The 27817-nt window shown below is 48.0% G+C and overlaps 1 protein-coding gene and 1 non-coding gene across 2 annotated transcripts; both read left to right on the forward strand.

Moving 5' to 3' along the window:
* The first annotated feature begins 674 nt into the window (after positions 1-674).
* On the forward strand, positions 675-27244 carry TMEM38A (transmembrane protein 38A). Its single transcript, XM_005901456.3, has 6 exons — positions 675-861; positions 19835-19991; positions 20216-20400; positions 22835-22922; positions 24761-24878; positions 25647-27244. The coding sequence occupies exons 1-6, from the start codon at positions 738-740 to the stop codon at positions 25872-25874; spliced, it is 900 nt and encodes a 299-aa protein (XP_005901518.2). The 5' UTR covers positions 675-737; the 3' UTR covers positions 25875-27244.
* Positions 18908-18980, forward strand: TRNAG-UCC (transfer RNA glycine (anticodon UCC)). Its single transcript has one exon. It is a non-coding gene; the product is annotated as a tRNA-Gly (tRNA).
* Positions 27245-27817: the final 573 nt, after the last annotated feature.

A 27817-nucleotide genomic window follows, 5' to 3' on the forward strand; every position in this document is an offset into this window, starting at 1 on the left:
AAGGGAATGGATCCCAACGCAGTGGGCTCTCCCTGACATGTACATCCCGACTGTTGGGTTCCAAAAGGGCCTCCTCCTGGGCCCCACGGAAGGCAAGATCCCCACTAGCCCTGGGCACTATCGAGGGCGGGGGTTCCCACTGAGCGGTTCCCTCGGAGGACGTGATTCCTCGCGGGGGACAGAAGTTATGACTTAGAGCTGGGATCATGACAGATCGATAGAGGACGAGGGATCTGACCGAAAAGACCCTATGGGGCACGGGAGTATGAGGTTCACAAGTGATCCGGTCCCACGGGGGGATGGAGGTCTCGATCCAAGGGCTCCACAGAGGATGTGGGTCCTAACCGAGCCCCACAGGAGTGGGGTCCTGAATGATCCGTCCTGCCTTAGTGGGCTTGAGGAACGGATATCGCCCCCCTCCAAGGAGAGATTCCGTGTCCAACTCACAGTCCATAGCGACCCCGCACCCGGCATCATCCACCCACCCCACTCCCCCGGGCTGGGCTGTATCGGGTCATGATGGCTCGAGAGGCAGAGTGTGGGATGCTGGACCGATCGAGCTCCGTGGGACAGGACGGTCCCACGACCCGCCGGGAGGCCAGCGGTCGCTCCTCCTCTCCCGCGGGGGCCGGGTTGGGGCGGCGCCTGGCGGGCGGGGGCGGATCCAGCGGCGGGGGCGCAGTTGCCAGCGACTGGACGCACCGGGCCGGGGGCTGGGGTGGGACCCGGTGGGCGCCATGGAGCTGCTCTCGGCGCTAAGCCTGGGTGAGCTTGCGCTCAGCTTCTCTCGGGTGCCCCTCTTCCCTGTTTTCGACCTTAGCTACTTCATCGTCTCCATCCTCTACCTCAAGTATGAGCCAGGTGAGCCAGGGCCGGGGTGCTGAAGAGGGCTGGCATTACGGGGCGGGAGACGGAAGGAAACCCAGGGGTCTGGAGGAGGGGAAAGGCCTGGATCGTGGGGAAACAGTCCCAGGGGTCGGTTCGGGGACGCCGGCAGGTTCTGGTATCGTGGGGGCGGGCAGAGGGGACAGATGTGAGCGAGGACAAGGAGAGAAGCCCCTGGGATTGTGGGGCTGGGGGAGGGGAAGCAGATGCAGGAGAGGAACGTGATTGTTCAGAGGAGTGGGGAACAGGTGCTGGGGAGGATGCGGGGAGAGAGGTCAAGGATCCTGGCAGGAGGGGGTCGGATGAACTTGGGCGAGGGGCTAGGTCGTGGTGAGGGCGCAGGCAGGGGTCGGCTCTGCTGGCCAGGTCACAAGTCCTGGCTGCCTGCAGCCCTGACCTCTCTCCTTGCCCTTGGCGCCGGGAGCCAAAGCCGCAGCTGAGTGTCTATATAAGGGCCGGCAGTGCTGGGGGCTGTGATCAGGTTCAGAGAAAGTGACACCGATGTCGCTTCCCTGCTGTGGCTCTGGGGCAACCTCCTCCCTTTGCCTGGGCCGAGGCTGTGCTGGAGCCCAGCGGGAATTCTTCCAGCTCTGGCCAGGATCCTTTCCACTTCCTGAGCAGGACCGGCCCTAGGGCAGGGTAATTTGGGGTCAGCCTCCTCCCACCAGCTCCAGACCCTTTTGGAGAATCTCTGGGGGAAGACCCAGAGTCTTGGATTTTTTTTTTTTTCCAGTAACGGTAAATGGCCTCCTTAGAATGCAGCCTATTTTTATACAAGGCTTAGGGAGTGTTTCTTATTCATCTCCTCCTGTTTTAATAACTCTAGCACAACAGCAAACTAAAGGGATAATAGAATTTTAGCTTTAGAAAAAAGACCAATCACCTGAAACTTTGTGATCTGTTCTCCCACTTAGATGTAAATTACTCCTGTATCCTCTCAGAAATAGCTTTTCTTTTTTTTTTTTTTTTTTAAGATGATAAAGATAGCAGCCGCTGCTAAGTCGCTTCAGTCGTGTCCGACTCTGTGCGACCCCAGAGACGGCAGGCCACCAGGCTCCCCATCCCTGGGATTCTCCAGGCAAGAACACTGGAGTGGGTTGCCATTTCCTTCTCCAATGCATGAAAGTGAAAAGTGAAAGGGAAGTCGCTCAGTCGTGTCGGACTCTTAGCGACCCCATGGACTGCAGCCTACCAGGCTCTCCGTCCATGGGATTCTCCAGGCAAGAGTACTGGAGTGGGATGCCATTGCCTTCTCCAAAAGATAGATGCTAGTGTACATTAAAGAGAAAAATCAAATTGAAAAGCCTAAAGGAAAAAAGAGATAATTACAGTCGATGTTGTGGCCGCCTTCCAGACCTCACTTCTCTGCATTTATACCCCTGTAGTTATGGATGTAAATGCGCAGTCTTATGCAAATAGGATCATACTCTGCCTGCAGAGTGTTTCTGTTCTGTTTTATTTTAGCTCGTCCACTGCCAGAGCCTATTTCTTTATAAGGGCTTTTGGAAAGCAGTTACTTTGCAAAGCAAAATAAGCTTTGTGTTGTCTTAGCCTGAACACAGGGCTGTACTTCCTGTCTGCAGATGAATTGCTGGTGGCTCATACCAGGTCTCTTGGGCAAGTACAGAGCCTAGCACACATTGGGGAATCTAAAATTGTGGAGGGCAGGAGCCCGGTAGTGATGTAGGACACAAGTGTCTGGAAGGAAATCTGTCTCTGGGCTGGCTGGGAGCATGCAGTAGGGGTTGAGACATTCCTGCTGGAGTCATAGAGTAAAACTTCTGGACTTGAAGTGCTGGAGCCTGAAGGTTCTTGAAGGTTGAGAGGGTGCCTTAGAGGCTCCCCGGGGCCCTTCTTCCCCTATCTCATCTCTGCTGCTGCTGCTAAGTCACTTCAGTCATGTCTGACTCTGCGACCCTATAGACGGCAGCCCACTAGGCTCCTCTGTCCCTGGGATTCTCCAGGCCAATTGAGTCAGAAAGTCTGGGATAGTGACCTGGCACGCTCCTGTTTCAAGCTCTTCTCCCCTAGGGATGCTGAGGAAATAGAGGCTAAGCTAATTTACATATGCAATGAACCTGTGGTCCCATAGCTGGAACCCAAGAATGACTACAATTGTTCCGGAGGACTCGCCTACCCTTAGAAAAGGGAGGCATTGGGCTTAGCTGTTGAGCCCCCAAGTTTGGTGTTCCTGCTAAGCCTCTGTAAAGGTTTCTTCTCAGAGTCTGTGTGCTGTTTGCAGGGCCAGCTAGAGAATGCATGGGCCCCTAGGAATTTTGTGAACCTGAGAGCCAATCTGGCTTAAGGAATAATCTTCAAACTAGAAGTCAGTTCTGCCTTTAGCAGTGAGTAAACACCAGGCAGGTTGTTTTGCTTACATGAGCATCAGTTTATTCATCTGTGAAATGGGCTCATTGGTACAATAATCTGGATTCCCTTACCTGGCTCTTGTGAAGATCTGTAGAGAACTTGGTCAGTAGTCAGGTCTAAGGCACTTGTGAGAAGTAGTAGAATGATTTGTAAGGCATGGGGCAATGTGTTTCCTGGGCTGCAGGCATTTTCTGGGTCAGGCTTTCATGAGAATCCTGAATGAGGATGAAGCACAGCGTGTGGTCCTCAGGTGAACAGCATCTGTGACCCCTGAGTTAAGAAATGCAGAATGCCTGACTCCCCACTCAGACCTACTGAGACAGACTCTGCATTTGAACAGGATCCCTGCAAGCATACTAACATTTGAGAAATGATGGACTAAAAGAAGCTGGAGCTCCTCAATAGGGCAGAGAGGGCCAAATCTGACTCACCTCTAAGACCCCTAGCTCTATGCAAGAAGAGAAGAAGAAGCTGTGGATGCTGGCTGCATGATTGAAGGAATGAGTGGATGAATGAATGACAATCAATGGCTACTTTAAGACCTGATCCATGCAAAGAGCCTTCCAGACTAGTGGTTCTCAAGTATGACTACACATTAGAGTCACCTGGAGAGCTTTGAAGATTCTTGTTGTCCAGGGAGTACCCCTTCATCATGAAAATCAGAATTTCAGGGGATGGTACCAGCATCAATATTATAAGTTCCTCAGATGAGATCCAGCTTTCTGCACCAGTGTTTCCCAACCTCAACACTAGTGACAGTTAGAGCCAGATCATCCTCTGTGGTGGGGGCCATCCTGTGAGTTTCAGGATGTTTCACAGCATCCCTAGCCTGACCCACTGGAAGCCAGCAGCACATCCCAATTGTGACAACCAAAAATGTCCCTAGACATTGCCAGTGTCCCTTCAGGGGGGCACAGCTACCTCCAGTTAAGAATCATAAATCTAGACTGAGTCTTAAACTCTTGTGCTTCCAAGGGCCTGTCAGGTCACATATAGAAAGCAGTAAGACAGCCAGGTGAGGACAGTCCCCAGGTGAGATCCAGCCACGTGCGTCACCACCTGATTGGGGCTGGAACTAGCAGAACTAATTTTTCAAGGGAAGCTAGAAATGTGATTTGCAGCTTCCTATGTTTATATGTTGGCTGTTTGAATATCTTCATTCTTTTTTTTTTTTTTAATTCATAGACAATTTTTTTTAGAGCAGTTTTAGATCAGAGCAAAAAAATGAAAGTAGTTTTCCATATAGGCTGACTACCTCCTCCACATACAGCCACTCCTACCATTAAGGTTCTGCACCAGAGGGGAGCGTTTGTTATAGTCGATGAACAAACACTATTGTCAACATCATTATTGTCCTATTAGCATTATTGTATTGCATTATCAACATCATTATCTACTGGTCTATAGTTGACATACGGGTTCCTTTGTGTCGTACATTTTATGGATTTTTTATATAGTGACATGTATGCATCATTATGGGGCCTCCCTGCTGGCTCAGTGGTAAAGAATCTGCCTGCCAATGCAGGAGAAGTGGGTTCGATGCCTGGGTCAGGAAGATCCCCTGAGAAGGAAATAGCCACCCATTCCAGTATTCTTGCCTGGAAAATCCCATGGACAGAGAAGCCTGGCAAGAGTCAAACAATACTTTCTGTAACTAAAACAACAACAACATCCATCATTGTAGTATTGCACAGAAATGCCTCACTAACCTAAAAATCCCACAAGCTCTGCCTATTCATCTCTCCTGCCTCTTCTCCCCAAATCCCTGACAGCCTCTGATCTTTTTACTGTCTCTATACTTCTGCCTTTCTCAGAATGTCACAGTGTTGCAGTTGTACACTATGTAGCCTTTTCAGGCTGGCTTCTTCCACTGAGCGATATGCATTTAAAGCTCCTCTGTGTCTTTCTGTGGTTTGATAGCCCATTTCTTTTTAGTGCTCAATAATACTCCATGGCATGACCGTTCCAAGGTTTAATTATTCACCTATTGAAGGACATCTTCGTTGGAGTTTGAGCATTTAAAAATTACTGGGGGAGCTCAGCAGAACCACAGTGAGGAAGAAAGCTGAGCACAAAGGCTTGGGGGAGGGAGACTTGTCTTAGAGAAACTCTGCGCACACTTCCCATGTTCGGACCTCACAGTAAACAGCACAGAAAGGCAGCAGCGCCAAGAGTGCCCTGTGGGGACTCCCTTGGTGATCCAGTGGTTAAGACTCCTTGCTACCAATGCAGGTGGCCTGGATGCAGTCCCTGGTCCAGGAACTAGATCCTGCATGCTGCAACTAAGACCTGGTACAGCAAAAAAAAAGTACACCGGGGAATCTTCTAGCACTCCCCAGCCATCCACAGACAGGACACTAACCCCCAGAGAGGGAATGTGTGGAGCCCATCACAGATCAGAAATAGGGTCAGCATCAGTGCTTCTTCCTTAGGCAGATCTGATTTTTATTATCAGTCCATCCACTAAAATCTCCACCCACAGGTACTTTCCATTTCAGCCCAGTTCCAGAAATAACCCTCACATAATTGCTAAGCACTAAGCTTCATTTCTTTTCATCTTTCACAGATGAAATGAATAATAGCCCTTTGAAATGAGTAATAGCCCTAGGTGACCACCTCACCCAGGTTTGCCCTAGACAGACATCCAAAGCCCCAGAAACCTCTCAGCCCAAGCAAACAGCGACAGTTGGTTGCTCTAGACAGCATCCCCATTCTACAGATGACTAAATCAAGGCCCAGATGGGGAGTGAGCCACCAGAGCTCACCCTTGAGAGGGGAGTGCTTTTGTGGCAAACCTGAAATTGAAACCCACATTCTTCTGCTTCCTGGCACTGCTCTAAGACCCAGCAAAAGAAATCAGAATGAAGCATGGCAAAGGGAAAGAGCCAGGGGGACAGTTTCTCCACCACTGCCTTGCTGTGGATCCTTAGGGCAGACTGTCCCTGCCAGCCTCAGTCTTCTCATGTGGTGATGGGGAGACTCGTCCTGTCTTTCCAGTGTTGCTGGGAGAGTAGTGATAAAGATAAAAAGCTCACAGACATAGAAAACAAAATTGTGATTGCCCAAGCAGAAAGGGGAAGTATAAAATAGGGGTATGGGAACAAGGATACACATGGTTGTGGTGGTTTAGTCGCTAAGTCACGTCTGACTCTTTGGCGACCCTGTGGACTGTAAGCCTCCATGCTCCTCTGTCCATGAGATTTCTTAGGCAAGAATACTGGAATGGGTTGCCATTTCCTTCTCGAGGTGATCTTCCCCACCCAGGGATCGAACCCATGTCTCTTGCATCTCCTGCATTGGCAGGCAGATTCTTTACTACTGAGTCACCAGGGAAGCCACAGATACATATTGCTATATATAAAATGGATAAACAACAAAGCTTTGCTGTATAGTACAGGGAACTATATTCAATATCCAATAATAATCTATAATGGAAAAGAATCTGAAAAAGTATGTATTTATATATGTATAGCTGAATCACTTTGCTATATATCTGAAATTAACATGATATTGTAAATCAAGATCCTACAGTTCAATTTTATTTATTATTTTTTTGGCCACACTACGTGGCTCGTAAGATCTTAGTTCCCTGATCTAGGCCCTTGGTAGTGAAAGCACAGGATCCTAACCACTGGACTGCCAAGGGAATGCCCTTTAATTTTTTTAAAAAAGCATAATTATGGTAATAAACAGCATTGAATCATCAGGATAACTCAGTGAAGGGAATGCTCTCATTCTCCCTTTGACAAAAGAGGAAACAGGCTGGAGGTGAGAGGGGGTGGTGGTCATCTGCCCAAAGCCACTGCAGAGTGAGCCGCAGAGCCAAACCCCAGACGTGTGGCTTTTCTACCAGGCTTCCCCCATAGTGAGGAGCCTACGGAGTTCCTGCAAAACCCAAGCTCCCCACACCCCCACTCCACCTTATCGTCCCAGCAGGCAAAGGAAAGATCCTGGAAAGAATTCAACCTCTGGGGGTTATTTTTAGTTGCAGAGGTATCCATTTCTGCAAAACATGGGGGCCTCACCTGACCCAGCCCCTATAGGACCCACCAGCTGCTCCCAAGGATTAACTCTCAGCTGGCAGCGTTTTAAATAGATGCCCGGAGGAGAGAAGAGGGCACTGGGCTTCATAATGGAGGAGCTTAGTAGATGCAGAGAGGATATACTTTAGGCTTCTGACTTCAGGGTGAGATGGAGGAGGGAAAATTTGATTCCAACCCCTGATAGGAGTTAGGCAAAGAAGGGATTAGGGTTCCCACCTGACAGAAGGAAAGAGATGGAGGAAAAAAAAAGATGGTTTGTTCAAGAACATGTGGTTAGTCAATGAGGGTGTAAAAAGAAAGGGAAGTGTGTTGCTGATTTAATCTGAAACGACTTTTATGAGGCAGGTTTCTGATTATAGTATGTATTAGTATATGCCAGAAAATGGATAAATAACTTGTGATCTGTTCCTATGATGGCATATAGTACAGCAGTGGAAATGAATATTCCCCTTGAAAATACTGAGCTCAGTGAAAGAAGCCAGATGCAAAGGGCCATATTATATGAGCCCATCTGTATGGAATGTGGGCCTTCCCCGGTGGCTCGGCGGTAAAGAATCCACCTGCAGTGCAGGAGACTTGAGTTCGATACCTGGGTTGGGAAAATCCCCAGGAGAAGGGAATGACAATCCACTCTAGTATTCTTGTCTGGAGAGTCTGGCGGGCTACAATCCATGGGGTTACAAAGAGTTGGACACGACTGAAGCGATGGAGCATGCACGCATATGGAATGTATAAGTTCAAGAACCACCTTCATCACTTGAAAAGGAAACTCCGGTCCCCGTTAGCAGTCGCTCCCCACCCCCTCCTCAGTCCCTGCGTTCTGTCTCCATGGCTTTTCCTTTCCTGGATATTCCACGTCAGCAGGGTCACAATGTGCGTCGTGCCGTGCCTGGCTTCTTTCACGTGGCGTGTTTTCAGGATTCACCCCTGTTGTAGCACCTGTCAGTGCTTCATTTCTTTTCAGGGCTGAATAGTACTCCGTTATGTGGATGGACCACATTTAGTTTGTTCGTTCATCTGCTGATGGACATTTGAGTGGCTTTCACCTTTTGACAATTGTGAATAGTGCTTCTGTGAACATGACCTTTTAAGAGTCTTCTAGAACCTATTGGTGGGTTGTTGTGCATAAAACCGTGTGCTGCCCCACCCTAGGCTGTGAGACCTCCTGTTCCTGGGTCCCCGTTCACAACCACTGGGGAGGGGGCAGGTAGTGGGGGCCCCCCAGGGGGCTTGGTGTGATAAGGCAGGAGAGCACCAATCCCAGTTCACAACCATTGGGGAGGGGGCAGGTAGTGGGGGCCCCCCAGGGGGCTTGGTGTGATAAGGCAGGAGAGCATCAATCCCCGTTTACAACTATTGGGGAGGGGCAGGCAGTGATGAAATATTTCAAACATACAGAATATGCATGACACAGATACCTCTGTGTTCGCTACACACTTACCAGATGTAAACATAGATTTGCTTCAGATCTTTCTTTTTTTTTAAAGAAATAGTGACAAAGCCAGTCCCCTCCCTTTCCCCTCTTTCCCTCTCTAGCTATGTTGTTGTTGTTCAGTCGCCAAGTCGTGTCTGACTCTTTGTGACCCCATGGATTGCAGCAAGCCAGGCTTCCCTGTCCTTCACCATCTCCTGGAATTTGCTCAAATTCTTGTCCATTCAGTCAGTGATGCTATCCAACCATCTCATCCTCTGTCACCCGCTTCTCCTCTTGCCTTCTGTCTTTTCCAGCATCAGGGTCTTTTCCAGTGAGTCAGCTGTTCGCATCAGGTGGCCAAAGGATTGGAGCTTCAGCACAGCATCAGTCCTTCCAATGAATATTCAGGGTTGATTTCCTTTAGGATTCAGTGGTTTGATCTTGCTGTCCAAGGGACTCTCAGGAGTCTTCTAGATATGATCACTGCCCTAAAATCAGCCTATATTATTCCCATGCCTGTGTGCATACCTTCACTGATGTACATATGTCTATGAACTGCATGGAGCAGTTTGTGTTGTTTTACATATATATTATACATAGAATGTACATAAACATATCATTTTGCAACCTAACTTTTTTATTCAGCAGCAGCCTTATGGGATTTATCAGTATTGATGTATCTGGAGTAGGGGTTCTCAGCCAGAAGATCTGTCCTCTGGGGATGTTTGGCAATATCTGGAAACATTTTTGGTTGTCACAACCAGGGTGAGGTGGTGGTTTATGCCCACCACACTAGAAGTGTCTTGACTCTTTGCGACCCTATAGATTATAGCCAGCTAGGCTCCTCTGTCCATGGGATTTCCCAGGCAGGGATACTGGAGTGGGTTGCCATCTTCTTCTTCAGACTGGGGGTGGGCTATTAGCATCCAACAAGACAAGGCCCGGGATGCTCCTTGACATCCTACAAGGAGCATCCCGGGCCATCCTACATCCTGTGGAGGGGCCCCACCACAGCAGAGAGTGATCCAACCTCACATGTCAGCAACGCTGAGGCTGAGGAGCTCAGATCTGGATCTAGTGTGTTGCTGGTGTTTGTTTTGGCCACGTCACACGGCTTGCAGGATCTTAGTTTCCCAGCTTGGGATTGGAGTCCTAACCACTGGACCACCAGAGAGTTCCCTAACTGGTTCATTTTTGTTCTTAAGGTTTATTTATTTGTCTATTTTTGGCTGCACTGACTCTATTGCTGCAGGTGAGCTTTCTCTAGTTGCAGTGAGCAGGGAGGCTACCCTTCATTGAAGTGTTGGGTTTCTCACTGTGGGGGCTTCTCTTGTTGCAGGACCCAGGCTCGAGGTGTGCAGGCTCCGTAGCTGTGGCACACAGGCCTAGTTCCCCTGTGGCATGTGGAAGCTTCTCAGACCGGGGATCGAACCCTTGCCCTTGCATTGGCAGTGAATTCTTAACAACTGGACCACCAGGGAAGCTCCTTGTTCACTTAAAAATAACTATTCTGTGGTACTCCATTTTGTATGACTCTGTGTTCACTCACTCAGTCGTGTGTGACTCTTTGCTGCCCCATGGACTGTAGCCCGCCAGGCTCCTCTGTCCTTGGGATCTGCCAGGCAAGAGTACTGGAGTGGGTTGCCATTTCCTACTCTGGGGAGAGGGGGATCTTCCTGACCCAGGAATCAAGCCCACGTCTCTTGTGCCTCCTGCATTGGCAGGTGGATTCTTTACCACTAGCACCGCCTGGGATGCCCTTTGTGTGGCTCACCCCTTAGCAAGAATCGGTAGACTCTGCTTTTCTCCTGCTGCCACAGTGTGGCAGCGAAATGCATCCCCACCCCCATGTCTCTTTGTTCACGTGCATGAGTTTCTCTCTTGGGCAAATAGTGAGGAATGGAATTGCTGGGGCCAAGTGACTCACAGGTGACTCGTTTCCTCAGTGTTTCCAAATTGCCTCTCAGCTGGTTCTGCCTATTGATCCTCCCAACTGTGTACCTGCAAGGGAAATGGGCTTTTTTCCTCTGTAGGAGGGGCCGATATTCCCCTCCCCAACCTTCTCTCTGAGGTTCACTGATCTGAAAAGAAGGCAGCTCCTTCTATAGAGTAGAGTGAATTCCATGTTTCTTTCCCCAACATGAGCTTAGAACACTGGACACAGGACCCGGAAAGAGGCTTGGATGCTGACAGTGTATTGTTCGGGTTTTGTGTGTGTGGGTGTGTGTATTTCTTTGTTTCTAAGATGTTTTTGATGTGGACCAATTTTTAAGTCTTTATTGAACTTGTGACAATATTGCTTCTGTTTTTTATGCTTTGGTTTTTTGGCTGAGAGGCATGTGGGATCTTAGATCCTGACCAGGGATCGAACCCCCACCCCCTGCATTGGAAGGAGAAGTCTTACCCGCTGGACCCCCAGGGAAGTTCCCTGAACACTGTATCTTGTGCCGAGTGTCCCTTAGCTCTTAGCTTCCCTCTCTCCCCTTCTGACCTTCTCCCATGCACTCTCTTTGCCTGGGTCATCTTCTCTCTTCCACCCCTCATCCTCTAGGAAATCCTTGCTCATTGTTCAGATCTCAGGTTAAGCTGCTGCTGCTGCTGCTGCTGCTGCTGCTAAGTCTGACCTCCTCAGTTAAGACAGTTGCTGAATTAAACCCTTCAAAGCACCATGTGCCTCTCGTTTATGAGTTTTAACCTCCATTTGTGGAATTATTTAACCATTTTGCCTCCCTACCAGACTACGGACCCCACAAAGGTAACCCCTGAGCCAGCTCTTGCTATAGCTGCTTCTCTGGTGCCCAGCAAGAGCCTCGCACATGGTCAGAACTCATAAATCCTCACTGAAGCCTGGGTGATCTTGAGAAAGCCACTCAAGATCTGTTGCCTCTTCTGTCCGGTGCTATGTTAGTCTCCTAGGGCTGCCATAATGAATGACCACAAACCAGAGGGCTTGAAACAACAGGCATTTATTCTTTCCGTGTTCTGAAGGCTAGAGTCCAAAGTCAAGGTGTCTGGGTCCTTCTAGACACTCAGGAGAGGAACCATTCATGCTTCTCTCCTGGTTTCTGGTGTCTTCCAGCCATCCTTGGCATTCTTTGGCTTATACACAAATCACTCCAATTTTTGCCTCTGACCTCATATGGCTTTTTTAAAAATTATTTTATTATTCTTATTTTATTTAGTTTTTGGTCATGTGGCATGTAGGATCTTGGTTTCCTGACCAAGGATCAAACCTGCACCCGTGCATTGGAAGCATGGAGTTTTAACCACTAGACATCAGGCAATCCCCCTCATCTGGCTTTTTGTATAAATTTCCTTTGGCTGCCATAATGAAGTACCACAGACTGGGTGGCTTACAACAGAAATGTATTGTCTCACGATTCTGGAAGCTGGAAATCCAAAATCAGGGTGTCAGCAGGGTCATCCTCTCTGATGGTTCTAGGAAGGAAGCTTAGGAAAAGCTTCCGGAGGTGGCTAGCGTCCTTGAAGTTCCATGACTTACAGCTCCATCACTGCAGTCTCTGCCTCCTTGTTTATACAGCCTTCTCCTCTGTGATCCATCTCCTCTTATCAGGAACACCAGACACTGTATTAAGGCCCACATAATGATTTCATCTTAAATTAATTACATCTGCAAAGACCGTATTTCCAAATAAGGCCCCATTCACAGATACCAGGGGTTAGGACTTAAACATATCTCTTTGTGAGTTTAACTCCTAACACCTTCTTATCTGTGTCTACATCTCCTTTTCTGCCTTTTACAAGAACACTCATTGGATTCAGGACAAACCCAGATGCTCCAGTATGATCTCATCTTGAGACCCTTACCTTAATCACATCTGCAAAGACCCTATTTCAAATGAGGTCACTTTCTGAGGTTCTGATGGACATGAACTTGAGGGGAGAAGGGAGTACTGGTCCCTCCTGTAACTCACTGTAGGTAGGGATATCAATCCCTATGTTACTTGGGGTGGAAGCCTGGGGTGTGAGGCTGAAGCCTTGAGGATGCTAAGAAGGTATGTAGTTGCCTAGGATACAGTAGTAGGGACAGGGGAGCCTGGTGGGCTGCCCCCTATGGGGTTTTACAGAGTTGGACAGGACTGAAGGGACTTAGCAGCCCAGGATACAATAGTAACTCAATTAAAACAAGGAACTCAGTAAGTAAAGAGAGCAGGGGAGGTTGTTGTTATAATGTAACTAAAAGTGCCCAACATAACTGCAGTGCTTAAGAGTGTTCAGTCCACATTTGCTAGAATGTAACAATTATTATTGGCTACCATGTATCAGGACAGTGCCCAGCATGGAGGAAGGGAGGAGGCTGGGATGGAGGGTTCCGCAGCAGTTAAGATGGATAAGGTCCTTGTACTCACCGAAGGATTAAGATCAAGTCAACTTGATGGGGGTGCTTCCCAGGTGGCGCTAGTGGTAAAGAACCTGCCTGCCAATGCAGGAGATATAAGAGATATGAGTTCAATCCCTGGGTAGGGAAGAATCCCTGGAGGAGGGCATGGCAACCCATTCCAGTATTCTTGCCTGGAGAATTCTATGGACAGAGGAGCCTGGTGGGCTACAGTCCATAGAGTTACACAAAGTTGGACATGACTGAGTAACTTAGCATGCATGCATGCAACTTGTTGAGTGTATCAACAGTATATAGTTATTTATATCAAAAGCTTCACACTTAGTACATGGCCTAAAGAGGTCAAGCCTTCAGATTTGACAATTTTAAATTTTTTATTTATTTTTGTTTCTTGGGCTGCACTGGTCTTTGTTGTAGCATGCAGGCCTCTCTAGTGGCAGCACATGGGCTTCTCTCTAGTTGTGACCCGCAGGCTCAGCAGTCGCAACACACAGGCTTAGTTGCTTCAAGGCATGTGGGATCTTAGTTCCCTGACTGGGGATTGAACCCTCATCCCCTGTACTGGAAGACAGATTCTTAACCACTGGACCACCAGGGAAGTCCTAGATTTGACAATTTAGAGACAAAAGTCATCCAATCTCTAGATATAAAGAGAAACTTTCCCTTTAAAATCCCCAGAGCTGGACTGACTATATCTTTTGATTAGTCGCCTGATTAACAGATCATATATTGTAACCTTGTTATCTCACATCCACATTGAGTGGAGTTTTCATTGGATTTAAGTAAACCATTTAAAGAGAGCTACTGGGGGAATACTACTCAGCCATAAAAAAGAATGAAATCATGCCATTTTCAGCAATGTTGATGGACCTAGAGATTATCATACTAAGTGAAGTAAGTCAGAATGAAAAAAACAAATACCATATGATATCACTTATACATGGAATCTAAAATATGACACAAATAAACTTAGCTACAAAACAGAAAAAGACACCCGTAGAGAACAGACTTGTGGTTGCTGGGGTGGTGGGGGAGGGAAGGAATGGGAATTTGGGATAAACAGATGCAAACCATAGAAGGATGAATGTCTATATATATATATACACACACGATGGATAAACAACAAGGTCCTACCATATAGCACAGGCAACTCTATTCAGTATCCTATGACAAACCATAATGGGAATGGATATGAAAAGGACTGTATGTGTATACATAACTGAATCACTTTGCTGTACAGCAGAAATTAACACCACCTTATAAATCAACTATACTTTGATAAATTTAAAAATAAAATTTACAAAATAAATAATAAAGACAGTCATTGGTACCACCTCTGGCTATGAGAGCTAAGTAACTGTGTCTTACAACTTCATTCTAAATTCATTCTCTGGAAGATGAAGCTAGTGGGGGAGGGAAGGAATCAAGATGATGAACTAAGTTGTCACACCAGAAGACACCTGAGTTCCAAGCTGGGGGGGTGGTAACTGGAAGATTATGACAATAACAGTATAAAGATAGACCTGAACTATTTCAAAAGATTTGCGAGACTTTCAGTGGGTAGTACAAAGTGTACAGTTTGACTAACAGACATCAGTCTTGTACCTCTAGTGGTTTTGTAAACATGTTTTTAAAGAACTAGACCCCACACACACACACCTTCATTTTAATTTGGGATCTTAAAATAGCTTTTATCTTGAAAATGTTCAAGACTCATAAGTAATTTATTATTTATTGTGCCTATGCCACACAGCTTGCAGGATCTTAGTTCCCCTACCAGGGATTGAACTCTCCACAGTGAAAGCACCAACCAAGTCCAACCTCTATGCTGTGCTGTGCTGAGTCGCTTCAGCTGTGTCTGACTCTTTACGACCCTATGGACCATAGCCCACCAGGCTCCTCTGACCATGGGATTCTCCAGGCAAGAATACTGGAGTGGGTTGCTGTGCCCTCCTCCAGGGGATCTCCCCGACCCAAGGCTCAAACCCAGGTCTCCTGCACCAGTAGGCGGATTCTTTACCACTAGCACCACCTGGGAAGCCCCCCTAACTGCTGTACCACCAGGGAATTTCCAGAAGTTGCAAAAATGAAGCAAAGAGTTTCCAGCTTTCCCAGCTTCATCCAATGACAACATCTTACCTGATGATAGCTCATTATGAAAAAAAAAAAAAAAAAAAACCTGAAAATTGGGACTTCCCTGATGGTCCAGTGGTTAAGAATCTGTCTTCTTATGCAGAGCATGCAGGTTCAATCCTGGGTCAGGGAACTAGGTCCTACATGCCACAGGGCAATTAAGGCTGTGCCCCACAGCTAACCCCACTGGCTAACCACAGTGAAAGATCCTGTGTACACAACTATGATCAGACACAACCAAATACATATTAAAAAATAAAAACACTGGAGATTGACACCAGTATTATACCATTAACACCTACTATAGACTTTACTCAGCTGTTTTTCCTTGCACTTTAAAAAAATATAGTCCTTTGAAATTTTTCTTACATGTGTAGATTTGAGTAACCACCACCACAGTCAGGATATAGAATGGTTCTGACACCCCAGGGAAACTCCCTTGTGAAAAGAAAGTGAAAGTCGCTCAGTTGTGTCTCAAGGCTAGAATACTGGATTGGGTAGCCTTTCCCTTCTCCAAGGGATCTTCCCTACCCAGGAATCGAACCCAGGTCTGCCGCATCGTGGGTAGATTCTTTATCAGCTGAGCCACAAGGGAAGACCAAGAATACTGCAGTGGGTAGCCTATCCCTTCTTCAGCAGATCTTCCTGACCCAGGAATCAAACCAGGGTCTCCTGCACTGTAGGCAGATTCTTTACCAACTGAGCTATCAGGGAAACCCCCTATAATTAGATCTTCTTTAGAAGCCTAACCTCTGGTAACCACTGATCTGCTCTCTGCCACTCATCACTATGGTTTTATCCCATGGAGAATGTTATATAAATGGAATCATTCAGTACATAACCTGAGATTGGCAGTTTTCACTGAGCATTATACTCTTGAGATCTGTTCAGATAGTTTTTGCATCCCTGGTTCGTTCCTGTTTCATTATTGAATAGTATTCCATGGTACAGATATACCAGGGTTTGTTTATCCATTCACCCATTAAAGCCATTTAATTGTTTACAAATAAAAACTGCTATGAACATTTGTATGCATGACTATGTGAATACCAGATTCTCCTTTTCAAACAAAATCTTATGCCAGAGTCTGAGATGAAGCAGTAAATGAAATTGTGCTCCATTTTAACTCCAGCATACCCACCTGATTTCTCTTTTGCTCCTGCAAACCCTCACGGTTCCCAGGAACACAGTTTGAAAACCATTGCTCTTGGGAGCCCAACTTCTCAGCCATGGATGGAAGCTTTTGGGTTATCAGGGCTGCAGGATGTCAGGACATGGACCAGCTCATTCCCCTATCTCTGTGTGCTCGACTATGTTGCACAGAAGAATCACTCAAGAGCGTTAAAAAATCCACAAGCCCAGCCACACCCCAGAACCACCAACCAAGACACTTGGCTGGGGCAGAGGGATCAGGTGTTTGTAAAGTCCCCAGGTAATCCTGATGTATAGTCAAGGTGGAAACTAACACACTGAGCCATCTTCCTTAAGGATGGGGTCCCTGTTTCTATTTGCTAAGTAAGTCCATTGTTTCACATTTTCTTTCTTGGGTTGAATAAGAAGACTCAATTAGTATCATTTGTGTGTGTATGTATCTTCAGCTGTGGGCTTCCCTAGTGGCTCAGTGGTAAAGAATCCACCAGCCAATGCAGGAGACGCGGGTTTGATCCCTAAGTCAGGAAGATCCCTCGGAGAAGGAAATGGCAACCCACTCCAGTATTCTTGCCTGGGAAATCCCACGGACAGAGGAGCCTGGTGGGCTTACAGTCCATGGGATCACAAAAAGAACTGGAGGTGACTGAGTGACCAATAACAAAGCAATGATCTTCAGTCGCAGAAACTGTGAAATATATTGCATCTTTTCTTTGCTGGCCTTTTATTTTTTTTAACAGCTTTATGGAGGTATAATTCTTGTACTACCCATTTAAACCATCCCATTCACTGGTTTTGAGCGTATTCACAGCATTGTGCAACCGTCACCTCTCACAGAAACCCGGATCCTTGAGTTCTTACCTTCCCACCTCCCGTCCCCTCCATCCCTAAGCAACCACTAAGCTACTTTCTCTTATTCGATGTGAAAAAATTGCATAAAGTACCAGTAGCATGGAGTCCACAGGGGAGTGGAAGTCCTCAGGAGTGACTGGCTCCGTAGAGCCAGGAAGCCTTCCTGGAGGAAGTGGCATTTGTGCTTGGCCCGTTTTGCTTTGTGTCTTTGTCCCTTCTATGCTACTAATAGGGTTGCTCTCTCTCCCTCCCCACTCTGTCGGTATAATTCTATAGTCAAGGACTCCCTTATCCAGCTTTGCTCATTGCTCTTTCTGCACCCTTCCACACACATGGGCCTGTCTGCACTGTCCGTCTTGGTACCAGTATCTGGTGACTTCCCTCTGCCCTGATGGCACTCTCCCAATAAGACAAGACTTGGAAGCAGGACTTCAGATTCTCCTTTCAAATTTCTTCTGTACCTTCCTATCTGGGGCCAGTCAAAGCAAGTAAACCTTCTCCATAAGAGCACAACTCAACAACAGAGGGACAGCCCAGTGTTTTCAAAAATGCACAAAGGACTTGAATAGACATTTCTGCAAAGAAGATACTGTAATGATCAATAAGGACCTTCCCTGGTGGTCCAGTTGCTAAGACTCCATGCTCCCAATGCAAGGGGTCTGGATTCAATCCCTGGTAAGGGAGCTAGAGCCACACGCTGCAACTAAGACGCAGTACAGCCAAATAAATAAGTTAAAATATTTAAAACAATGGTGGTGCAGAGAAAAAAAAAAAAGACCAATAAGCATTTGAAAAAAGAACTCAGTATCACCAGACATTAGGGAAATGCAAATCAAAACCACAATGAGATACCACCTCCCACCCATCAAGATAGCTATTCCTAAAAAACAAAACAGTAAGTGTGACCCAGGAGGTGGAGAAGTTGGAACCCTTGTGCATTGCTGGTGGGAATGTAAAATGGGGTGGTTGCTGTGGAAAACAGTGGGAAAGTTTCTCAAAAAGTTAAAAATGGAATTAACCTTTGATCTGGCAAATCCACATCTGGAATTATACCCCAAAGAATTGAAAGCAGGAACTCACATATATTCATATGCTCTTGTTCTTAGCTGTCATATTCATAATAGCTAAAGGATGTAAGCAACCCAAATGTCCACTGACAGATGAATGGATATGCAGAATGTGGTAGACGCAGTCAAGGAAATATTACTCATTCTTAAAAAGGAAGAAAACTCTGACACATCCTATGACGTGGATGACCCTTGAGGATTTTATGCAAAATGAAAGGATCCAGTCACAAAAATGCTGTATGATTCCACTCACTTGAGGTCTCTAGAATAGTCAAATTCACAGAGATGGAAAGAAGAGTGGTGGGCGTCAGGGGCTGGAATGAAGGGGGGAATGGAGAGTTAATGTTTGATAGGCCAGAGTTTCAGTTTTGCGAGGTGAAAAAGCTATCAATATGAATGATGGGGGTGGTTGTGCAATAACATAGATGTGCTTAACGCTATTGAACCATACCTTTAAAATGGTTAAAGTGACACATTTTATGTATATTTTACCACACCCACTTATTTTTTCTTTTAAATAAGGAAAGACCAAATGTACAGGCGTAGGCTTACAGGAATCTTGGCATCCTCCCAAGGCTGCATCAGATGTTCTCAGCTGCGTGTTGCCCTCTTCAAGCTTTAGTCTCCTCATAATTCCCTGGTGGTCCAGTGGTTAAGACTCCACACTTCCACTGTAGGGGGCACGGGTTCAATCCCTGGTCAGGGAACTAAGATCTCATGAGCTGAGAGGCATGGCCAAGCGAAACAAAACAAGTTTCGGTCTCCTTGGGCAGGATAATAACAGTGATCACTTGGCTGCAGTCATCAATGAGGATTTAATGAGTCCTTCCTATAAATTCTAAAACCCAGTGTCTGAGAGGGCTTCCCTGAAAGCTCAGTGGTAAAGAATCTGCCTGTGATGCAGGAGACCTGGGTTTGATCCCTGGGTTAGAAACATCCCTTGTTGAAGAAAATGGCAGCCCACTCCAGTATTCTGGACTGGAAAAATCCCGTGGACAGAGGAGCCTGATGGGCCACAGTTTGTGGGATCACAAGAGCCGAACACAACTTAATGAGTAAACCACCACCATCACCACCTCGGACCCAGGAATGCTTGCTAAATATGAAAGTGAAAGTGAAGGTCACTCAGTCGTGTCCGACTCTTTGCAACCCTATGGACTTTACAGTCTATGGAATTCTCCAGGCCAGAATACTGGAGTGGGTAGCCTTTCCCTTCTCCAGGGGATCTTCCCAACCCAGGGATCAAACCCGCATTGTAGGTGGATTCTTTACCAACTGAGCTATCAGGGAAGACCTGCTAAATATGATTTGTTTTAATTATCATCCTCTCTGAGCTCAGAGGAAAGAGCCCCAACCTGGTTCTGCCTTCTCTCTGTGTGATCTCAGACACATGTACAGTCTCTCTGAGCCTTGGTTCTTCCTCTGTAAATGGACGAACTGCAAGGCTTTGGGCGGACACTCTGAGAAGGTGGCTGAATTAGGATGGGCTGGTCAGAGGGCATGATGGTGAAGCATGCCCTCAGCGCCCTGGTGATGGTGGGGACACCCCCGTACCCCTCAGGAGCAGTTGAGCTGTCCCGGCACCACCCCATGGCATCCTGGCTGTGTGCCATGCTGCATTGCTTTGGGAGTTACATCCTGGCTGATCTGCTCCTTGGGGAGCCCGTGATCGACTACTTCAGCAACAACTCCAGCATCCTGCTGGCCTCAGCAGTCTGGTGAGCGTCACGGGTCCGGCGGGATGTGGGAGAGCAGAGCAGGCGGGCAGGGCGATCCCACCACCCGGGAGGTGGGAGGAACTAGGACCTGCCAGCCAAACCTTCACAGTTAGCCCTGACTCACCACCCTCTCCGCCCAGCTGTCCTGAGTCTGGACACAACCTCGTCTCCAGGGGCCCCTAGGGTCTAGCTCCCCCCTGATGCTTGGCATTCTCTCCCCAAAGGTACTTGATTTTCTTCTGCCCCCTGGACCTCTTCTACAAGTGTGTCTGCTTCCTGCCAGTGAAACTCATCTTTGTGGCTATGAAGGAGGTGGTGAGAGTTCGCAAGATCGCCGTGGGCATCCATCACGCCCATCACCACTACCACCACGGGTGGTTCGTCATGATCGCCACCGGGTGGGTCAAAGGTAAACAGGACCATGACCAGAGCAAAGGGAAGCCACCCCACTGAGAACCCCTTCTCTCAGCCATCTTATCCAATCCCATGTGAGAGCTAAGACCCCATATGCCTTGGGACCAAAAATCAGAACTTAAACAGTAGAAGCAGTATTGTAACAAATTCAGAAGAGATTTTTTTTAAGTAAGTAGGACAATGAAACATTGATAGCTAATGTCTCTGGAGAAAACTTTCTCAGCTGCACCCTACTCACACGTGGGGCTGGACCCTTCTGTGTGTGGAGGCCGTCCTGTGCATTGTAGGGTATTGAGCACATCCCTGGCCTCCACCCACTCGATGCCTGTAGCACCTACCATCAGTGCAACAACCAGAAATGTCTCCAGACGTTGTCAAGTGCCTCACAGAGAGGAAATCATACCCCTGTTAAGTTTTGTGGACTATGGCCCTTTTGCCAGCCCAGTAAAGCCTACAGACCTTTTTATGTTTTCTTAAGTGCATAACATAAAATATATAGGAGAATAAAGGAAACCTAATCTTTTAAAGTAGTTATAAAGTGTTTTAAAATAGGCTTTAGTAGTTTTATGCCTATTTGTTATTGCTGTTTGTTGTTTAGTCGCTCAGTCGTGTCTGACCCTTTTTTGATCCCATGGACCATAACCCACCAGGCTCCTCTGTCCATGGGATTCCCCAGGCAAGAATACTGGAGTGGGTTGCCATTTCAATCTCCAGGGGATCCTCCCAATCTAGGGATCAAACTTGTGTCTCCTGCATTGGCTGGTGGATTCTTTACCACTGAGCCACGTGGGAAGCCCTTTATGCATATTTACTATTGATTAAATAGCAGACTTTCCACTGACTTCTAATAAGTCTCATGCTCTTGGAGCAGTGTTGAGCACAAATGGTATTTGAAATCATCTACAACAATGATAATGTGAAAAGAAAAAAATCCGTTAGTTCTGTTGATGACAGTCATAGACTTGCAAATCCTGCCGAGGTAATTGCCTCCCTTCATGATAAAAGGAAAGGCTGTGTTTCAGTGAAGGATGTGAAAATGAATATGTAATTCTGTTTCCTCTCTGGGTTCCTAGACTCTAGGTTAAGATCCCTAAACCAGGGTAAGTTTTGAGTTGAGCTCATTGTGCTTCTTACTTGACCTTCTTTAGCAGAAAGTTAGCATCACCCCTTTCTACTGACGAGGGGAATGAAATGACTTCCCCAAGGTCATGAGGCTGTGGGGGCACAGATGGGGTTTGAGGCCATGTCCTCTGAATGCAACATTCACATTCGTAACTATTTTGAAGCCCCCCTTTTCCCCCTCCTCCATCTATGCTAAGAGGCAGACCAAGATAGACATTACAACCAAAACAAAAAGTTACTAAAATTACATAGGGACAGTTTATAATGGTGGGTCAGTCCACTAGGATGATATAACCATTTTAAACAATTATCACCTAAAAACAGAGCACCAAAATACATAAAGCAAAAACTGAGAGACGTTAAAGGAGAAACAGACAATTCAACAGTGTTAGTTGCAGAGGTGAACCAGGGAGTGACGAGAAGGCAGGGAGAGAAGGCTTGAGCAGGTGCTGAATACCACTAAGCTCTGTGTTCCTGTTTCCTGACAACCAAAGTGGGTACTCCCAAATGCCTGGGAGTACCCTCCAGCGAGCCAGTGTCCTGAGGCACCTTTGACGCTTAGGGCTGGATCACGCTCTGGTGGGGGCTGCCCTGTGTGTTACAGGATGTGCAGCATCTCTGGCTTCAACCCGCTAGTTGCCAGTAGCAGCTCCCTCCCCAGTGGTGAAGTAAAAAATGTCTACAAATATTGCCAAATGTCTCTTTGGGGCAAAGACACCCCAGAAGCAAACTCCTGGGCCAGTGGTACATATTGGGCACCCCAGTTGGCACAACCACTCCTTCAGTGAGTGTCTAAGCCTCTTTAGCCAATACATTTGGAGTAAATGGGAAGATTCTTCTAGAAATTCAACCAAAAATCTTGATATGGGTCTCCTTATTGTCTCTCTAGGAAGCCTGTACTAAAGAGAAAGGTCCCCAGGGGTATAACATGCCTTCCAGAGGGCAAGTGGCTCAAGAAAGGTTGAAAGCTCAGAACCCAAGGCGGGAGAGAGGCTGGGGTGCCTCTTGCACAGTTCAAGGTCCTGGATTGAAAACATCAGGGCAGACAATCCAGATTTGATCAAGACATATCTTGCAGGTGGGATATGACCACCCCACCCCCTCTTACTTCATGCTGGTTTTGCTCTGAATATGCCTTGTGATCCTTGGGAAGACTGTCCCTTCTTGGCCTCAGTTTCCCCACCTGCAACACTTTAGGCTCAATATACCTCTGGAGAAGACTCCAGAAACTTCTTGCTTGGGAATTCAGCCAAGAAGAATGGGAAGCTGGGGGTGGCAGGCTTGTTCAGAAGTACCCTGTCCCATAGGCTCTGGTGTCACCCTCATGTCCAACCTTGAGCAGCTGCTCCGAGGGGTCTGGAAGCCAGAGACCAACGAGATTCTGCACATGTCCTTGTGAGTATCCCATCTCCCCCACCCCCTGGGCCTGACCCTGGGTTGGATACTCTGGTAACTTAGGAGCCTTGGTTCCTTAATTCTCCTTCCAGAAGCTTCCAGAGGCCATGGCTGGGGGACCTCAGAGGCAGAGCCTTGATACTACTCAGAGGGTAGGCAGAGCTTCAGGGAGATAAGACACTCCTTCTTCTCCCATGTAATGGGTTTTGAAGATTGAGTAGGAGTTTTCTGGCAAAGAAGGAGACTCTGGAGAGAGGCCAGTGCTTCTGCCAACTATCAAGTCAGAAAAGATTCTGCCCGGTTCTTCAGGGCCAGGGTACAGATTTTGGGTGGGAAGTGAGGGTGTGGTGGGGAGTGTGGCTGGGGTTAGGTGGAGAACAAAGGGTAAGACCAGATGGTCATATACAGGACTCAACCAAGGACCCCATGAGGCATTAAGTCTAATACATTTTTAAAAGACCTGAAAGGATCAGGCTAGTTAAATTTTCTTCCATAAAGTTGTTGCCATTAAAATATGACAACATTAAAAGACTCACCCGTGTGCCAATGATGCTTTTGAACTGTGGTGCTGGAGAACACTCTTGAGAATCCCTTGGACTTCAGGGAGATCAAACCAGTCCTAAATCAGAAAGGAAATCAACCCTGAATATTCACTGGAAGGACTGATGCTGAAGCTGAAGCTCCATACTTTGGCCACCTGATGTGAAGAGCTGACTCATTGGAAAGCCCCTGATGCTGGGAAAGATTGAAGGCAGGAGGAGAAGGGGATGACAGAGGACGAGATGTTGGATGACATCACTGACTCAATGGACATGAGTTTGAGCAAACTTCGGGAGATAGTGAAGCACAGAGGAGCCTGGCATGCTGCAGCAGTCCATGGGATTGCAAAGAGTCGGACACAATTTAGCAACTGAACATCAACAACATATGCCAGGTTAAACTACCTCCCATGTCGTATGTTGCAAAACATGGCATGATCTCATTTTATCCTCATGAGAGGTGTGTTCACACCCTCAGCTCATGGGCAAGTCAAAATATCGGAAGCCTATTCTTCAAAGAAGAAAAGGAAAATCAATAAAAATTGTGTGTTATAATCCCACATTCCAGGGGAGTGCATTGTTCAGGAGTCCCCAAGACCACTCTCAGGTGCAACGATTTGCTAGGAAGAGGCATAGAACTTGGCCAAGCTGTTATACTTAGGGTTGTAGTTTATTAAAGTAAAAGGGAACATTAAAACTGGCAAAGGCAAAAGGCACGAGGGATAGAATCCAAGGAGAGACCAGGTGCAAGCTTCCAATTGTCCCCTCTCCGAGGAGCTGTGTGGATAGTACCTGTTGCTCCCAGTATCCATGTGTGACTGTGTGTATTTAAGATTGCCAACCAGTAGTGTTCCCTCAAGCCCTGGTGTTCAGGGGTTTTCCTGGAGCTTGGTCACATGGGCCTAACTGACACCCTGGATGGCCAACCTCAGTCTCCAGTCCCTCCAGAGGTTCAGCTGATACCATGTGGCCCTAGACCCCACCCTAAATCACATCGTTATCATCTGGTGTGACCCAGAGTCCCCAGGTGAACAAAGACATTCCGATCAGGCAGAACTTAGTGGGTACCTCTCAGGAGCAGGCCAGAGGAGAGAGCTTTCTTTGCACCAAATTACCTCTTTACTGCCCAGGGGGGCACTGTCTCGTCCGTGTCACATGGGCATCTTCCCACTGTGCACCCCGGAGAAGCTGGGGTGGGAGCTGGGCACAGCAGGGGCGGGTGGAGAAGGGGCTCTGGGCCAGAGGAACAAAGCCCTGAGCCATGTAGACCCCCCGGATAACCAGAGCCACCCCGTGCAGCCCCACCAAGGCCAGCCTGTATGGAGCCATCCTCTTCACCCTCCAGCAGACCCGCTGGCTCCCGGTGTCCAAAGCCAGCCTCATCTTCATCTTCACCATGTTCATGGTATCGTGTAAGGTAAGTCCTCCTGTCCTGGCTAAAGCTGACCCATGCTTCCTGGGCTGAGGATGGAAAACTTAGGCTGATAGCCTTGGGGGGTCTGGGGAAAGGACAGCCCTAAGGTCGAGGTGTTGGGGGGAGGAGCTTGTCAGCAGGTTCATGCCTGAGAGCAGGGTATGAGATCAGGGTCCAGCAGGTGGGGGTGAGAGTGAGCAGAACAAGGTCTCCCTGGCAGAGGGTCCCATAAGGCCAAGATGGGAGCAGGAGAGTATGGAGTCTGTTTGGAGTATGGGGGCCTGTGCCTTGGGCATGGAGAGTGGGCTGGACCAGGAATGGTGCGAGTTGCAGTCACTTCCTACTCAGGAAAGGTCTTTCAGGGCCACACACCCTTCCCTGCCCCGTGGAGCTGGGGAACTTCATTGCTGGCTCCCTAGGAGGGGACCACACTGAACAGAGGAAGGGAGTGAGTGACCCCAGACCAAGCATAGCTCCTCTCTGATCCCAGGTGTACGTGTGGTGGGTGGGGATATTCCTGGGGAAAAGGCAACCAACTGATTCGGTATGGCTGGGATTTTAAGCACCAAAATCTTTGCATCCTGGAAATGGCAGGATAGTTGATCACCTTCTTGGGGGTGCATGCCGCCAGAAATCTGAGTCTAGGCTCCCTCTGCCCTTGACCTTTTGACCTTATCTCTCTATCTCCCCTCCCCCCGCCCCAATCTGCTTCTGCCTCATCCTCCCGCTGGCTCTCTCGCTGTCTCCTGTACCTCTGTCATCCCACCTCAGGTGTTCCTGACGGCCACCCACTCCCACAGTTCCCCTTTTGATGTCCTGGAAGCCTACATCTGCCCTGTGCTGTTTGGGTCGGCCTCGGGGGGCGACCATCACCATAACAACCATGGTGGATCCCAGGGTGGCAGTGGGCCCGGCTCCCCACACTCACCCCTGCCCACCAAGTCCAAGGAGGAGCTGAGTGAGGGCTCCAGGAAGAAGAAGACCAAGAAGGCAGATTAGGGGGCAGCCCAGGGGGTCTTCAGGGCACCAGGGAGAGGACCCAGACCCAGGACCTGGGCTCCGTTCTCCCCTCCAGGCCTCTGCTTCCCTGTCTGCAAACTGGGGCCATCAGCCCGCCCTCCAGGGCTGATGTGGGGGGTTAAATGAGATATGGGGGGTGAAGGGCATTTGTAGGAATGGGGGGTCCCTTTCTTCTTCTGCCAGGTCCCCATAGAGTTACAGCTTTGGGGGAGCGGTCCACAGAATCCCAGCAATCGCTCCAACCAGAAACCTTGGCAGTTATGTTCTTGGTCTTGTTACTCCCTCTCTAAAATGACACCTTGACTCCGAAAGAATGTCAAGCCATGTTGACGCTCATCCATCTGATGGATGTTTACTGTCTGCTGTAAGGTAGCTGCTGTGATCTCCACGTTTCTTCCTATCAACTTCTCCTGGGCATCCCTGGGCAAGCTGCCACCTGCTCTGAGCCCTGCATGCCCATCAGTATAACGGCCCCTCACCCCATTCTGTATACAAGGGCTGCTGTGAGGCTGGATCTGACAAACCAGCTTTGTAAGCTCAGAAGCACAATGCAGTCAGGAGGTGAGGCCTTGATGGGTGTTCATCATGCTTAAAAAACAGTTTTGCAGTTTAGATCTTTTGTGTTTGTGGCTTGGAGAGCCCCACAAGTTACCTGGAACAAAGGAGGCCGTCAGTAGATGTGTCTAGGCCAGACTGGGGAGCCTGGAGGTGGGAGGAGGCTTGTTCTGATCCTTGGCTTCAGGTTGCCCCCTAAACCAAAGAAATGCAGCTGGCCGGGCGGGGGTGCCAAGATCTGGCTCTAATCCAGGGGCTTCAGCCCTCACTGTCGGACTCCAGAAGCTCCATGAGACCTCCCTCAGTGCTGGCATCCTTCATTGCCACTCGCTCAGTCATTCAACAAACACTTGCCTACTATGTGCCAAACCTTGTACTGCTACTGGATGGGCTGGGAACTTGATTCAGGGTGAGCAAGGGGGATGGGAGCTGAGCGCCCCTCCTGGCCACCCTCACCTCAGCCTAGGTCACCAGGGTATTTGACAGGGGTAGGTGGGTTGGGCATGGCCAGTCTCAGGTGGGATTTGGGCCCAGAATTGGCCAGCTTGGGACTGTTCTTTGCATGTGGGTGCTCAGGGCATGCTCAGGGCATCAGCCTGTGGCTGTGTCACATAGGCCTTGGGTTGTTGGGGTCCCAGGTTTTGCCCAATTATTGGGAAAGTGCCTTGGTCTGGTGATGCCCGGGAGCTTGGTGGGTCCTGAGGCTGTAGGGCCCCCAAATTCCTCCTCTTGTTTGTCTATCAAGGCTCAGCGTGAAGGATCGGCAAATAAATTTGTTGTGAAAGAATCCTGAAGGCTTGTCTGGTTCCTTCTTGCTCTTTTGGCCTCAGGGCACAACGGGAGTGTGTGAACTTAGAGACACATGGAGGTTCTAGGAGAATGAAGCTCACGGTAGCCCTTAGTCACCAGGGGGAGATGGAGGCGGTGGGTGAAGTCTGTAGGGATTAGGTAGACTTAGGTTTAATCCTCACTGTGCCATTTGCAGGTCATTGGGCTTCCCCTTCTCTAAGCCTGTTTGCTGCTTGGGAAAAAGGATGATGGCTATCACTACCCTTCAAAATAGGCTGGATGATCAATGGGATTAATGGTTGGGATTTGCAGCTAAGAGTCTGTGCAAAACCCAGTTAATGCAAGTCAAGCCACAGACTAGGAAAAAATCTTTGAAAATCACACATCTGATAACAGGAGTGGATCCTGCATATATGAAGAATTCTTAAGCCTCACTGACAAGGAAACCCCTCAACTTAAAAAGGAGCAAAGGATTTGGGCGGACATTTCGCCGTAAAGAATATACAGGATGGCATAGAGATAAACACAAGAAAGATGCTCAACATCCTTGGCCATCAGGTAAATGGGTGGAAAGATAC

This window comes from Bos mutus, chromosome 7 (assembly GCF_027580195.1).
Source record: "Bos mutus isolate GX-2022 chromosome 7, NWIPB_WYAK_1.1, whole genome shotgun sequence".
In the NCBI taxonomy this organism is placed as follows: Eukaryota; Metazoa; Chordata; class Mammalia; order Artiodactyla; family Bovidae; genus Bos; species Bos mutus.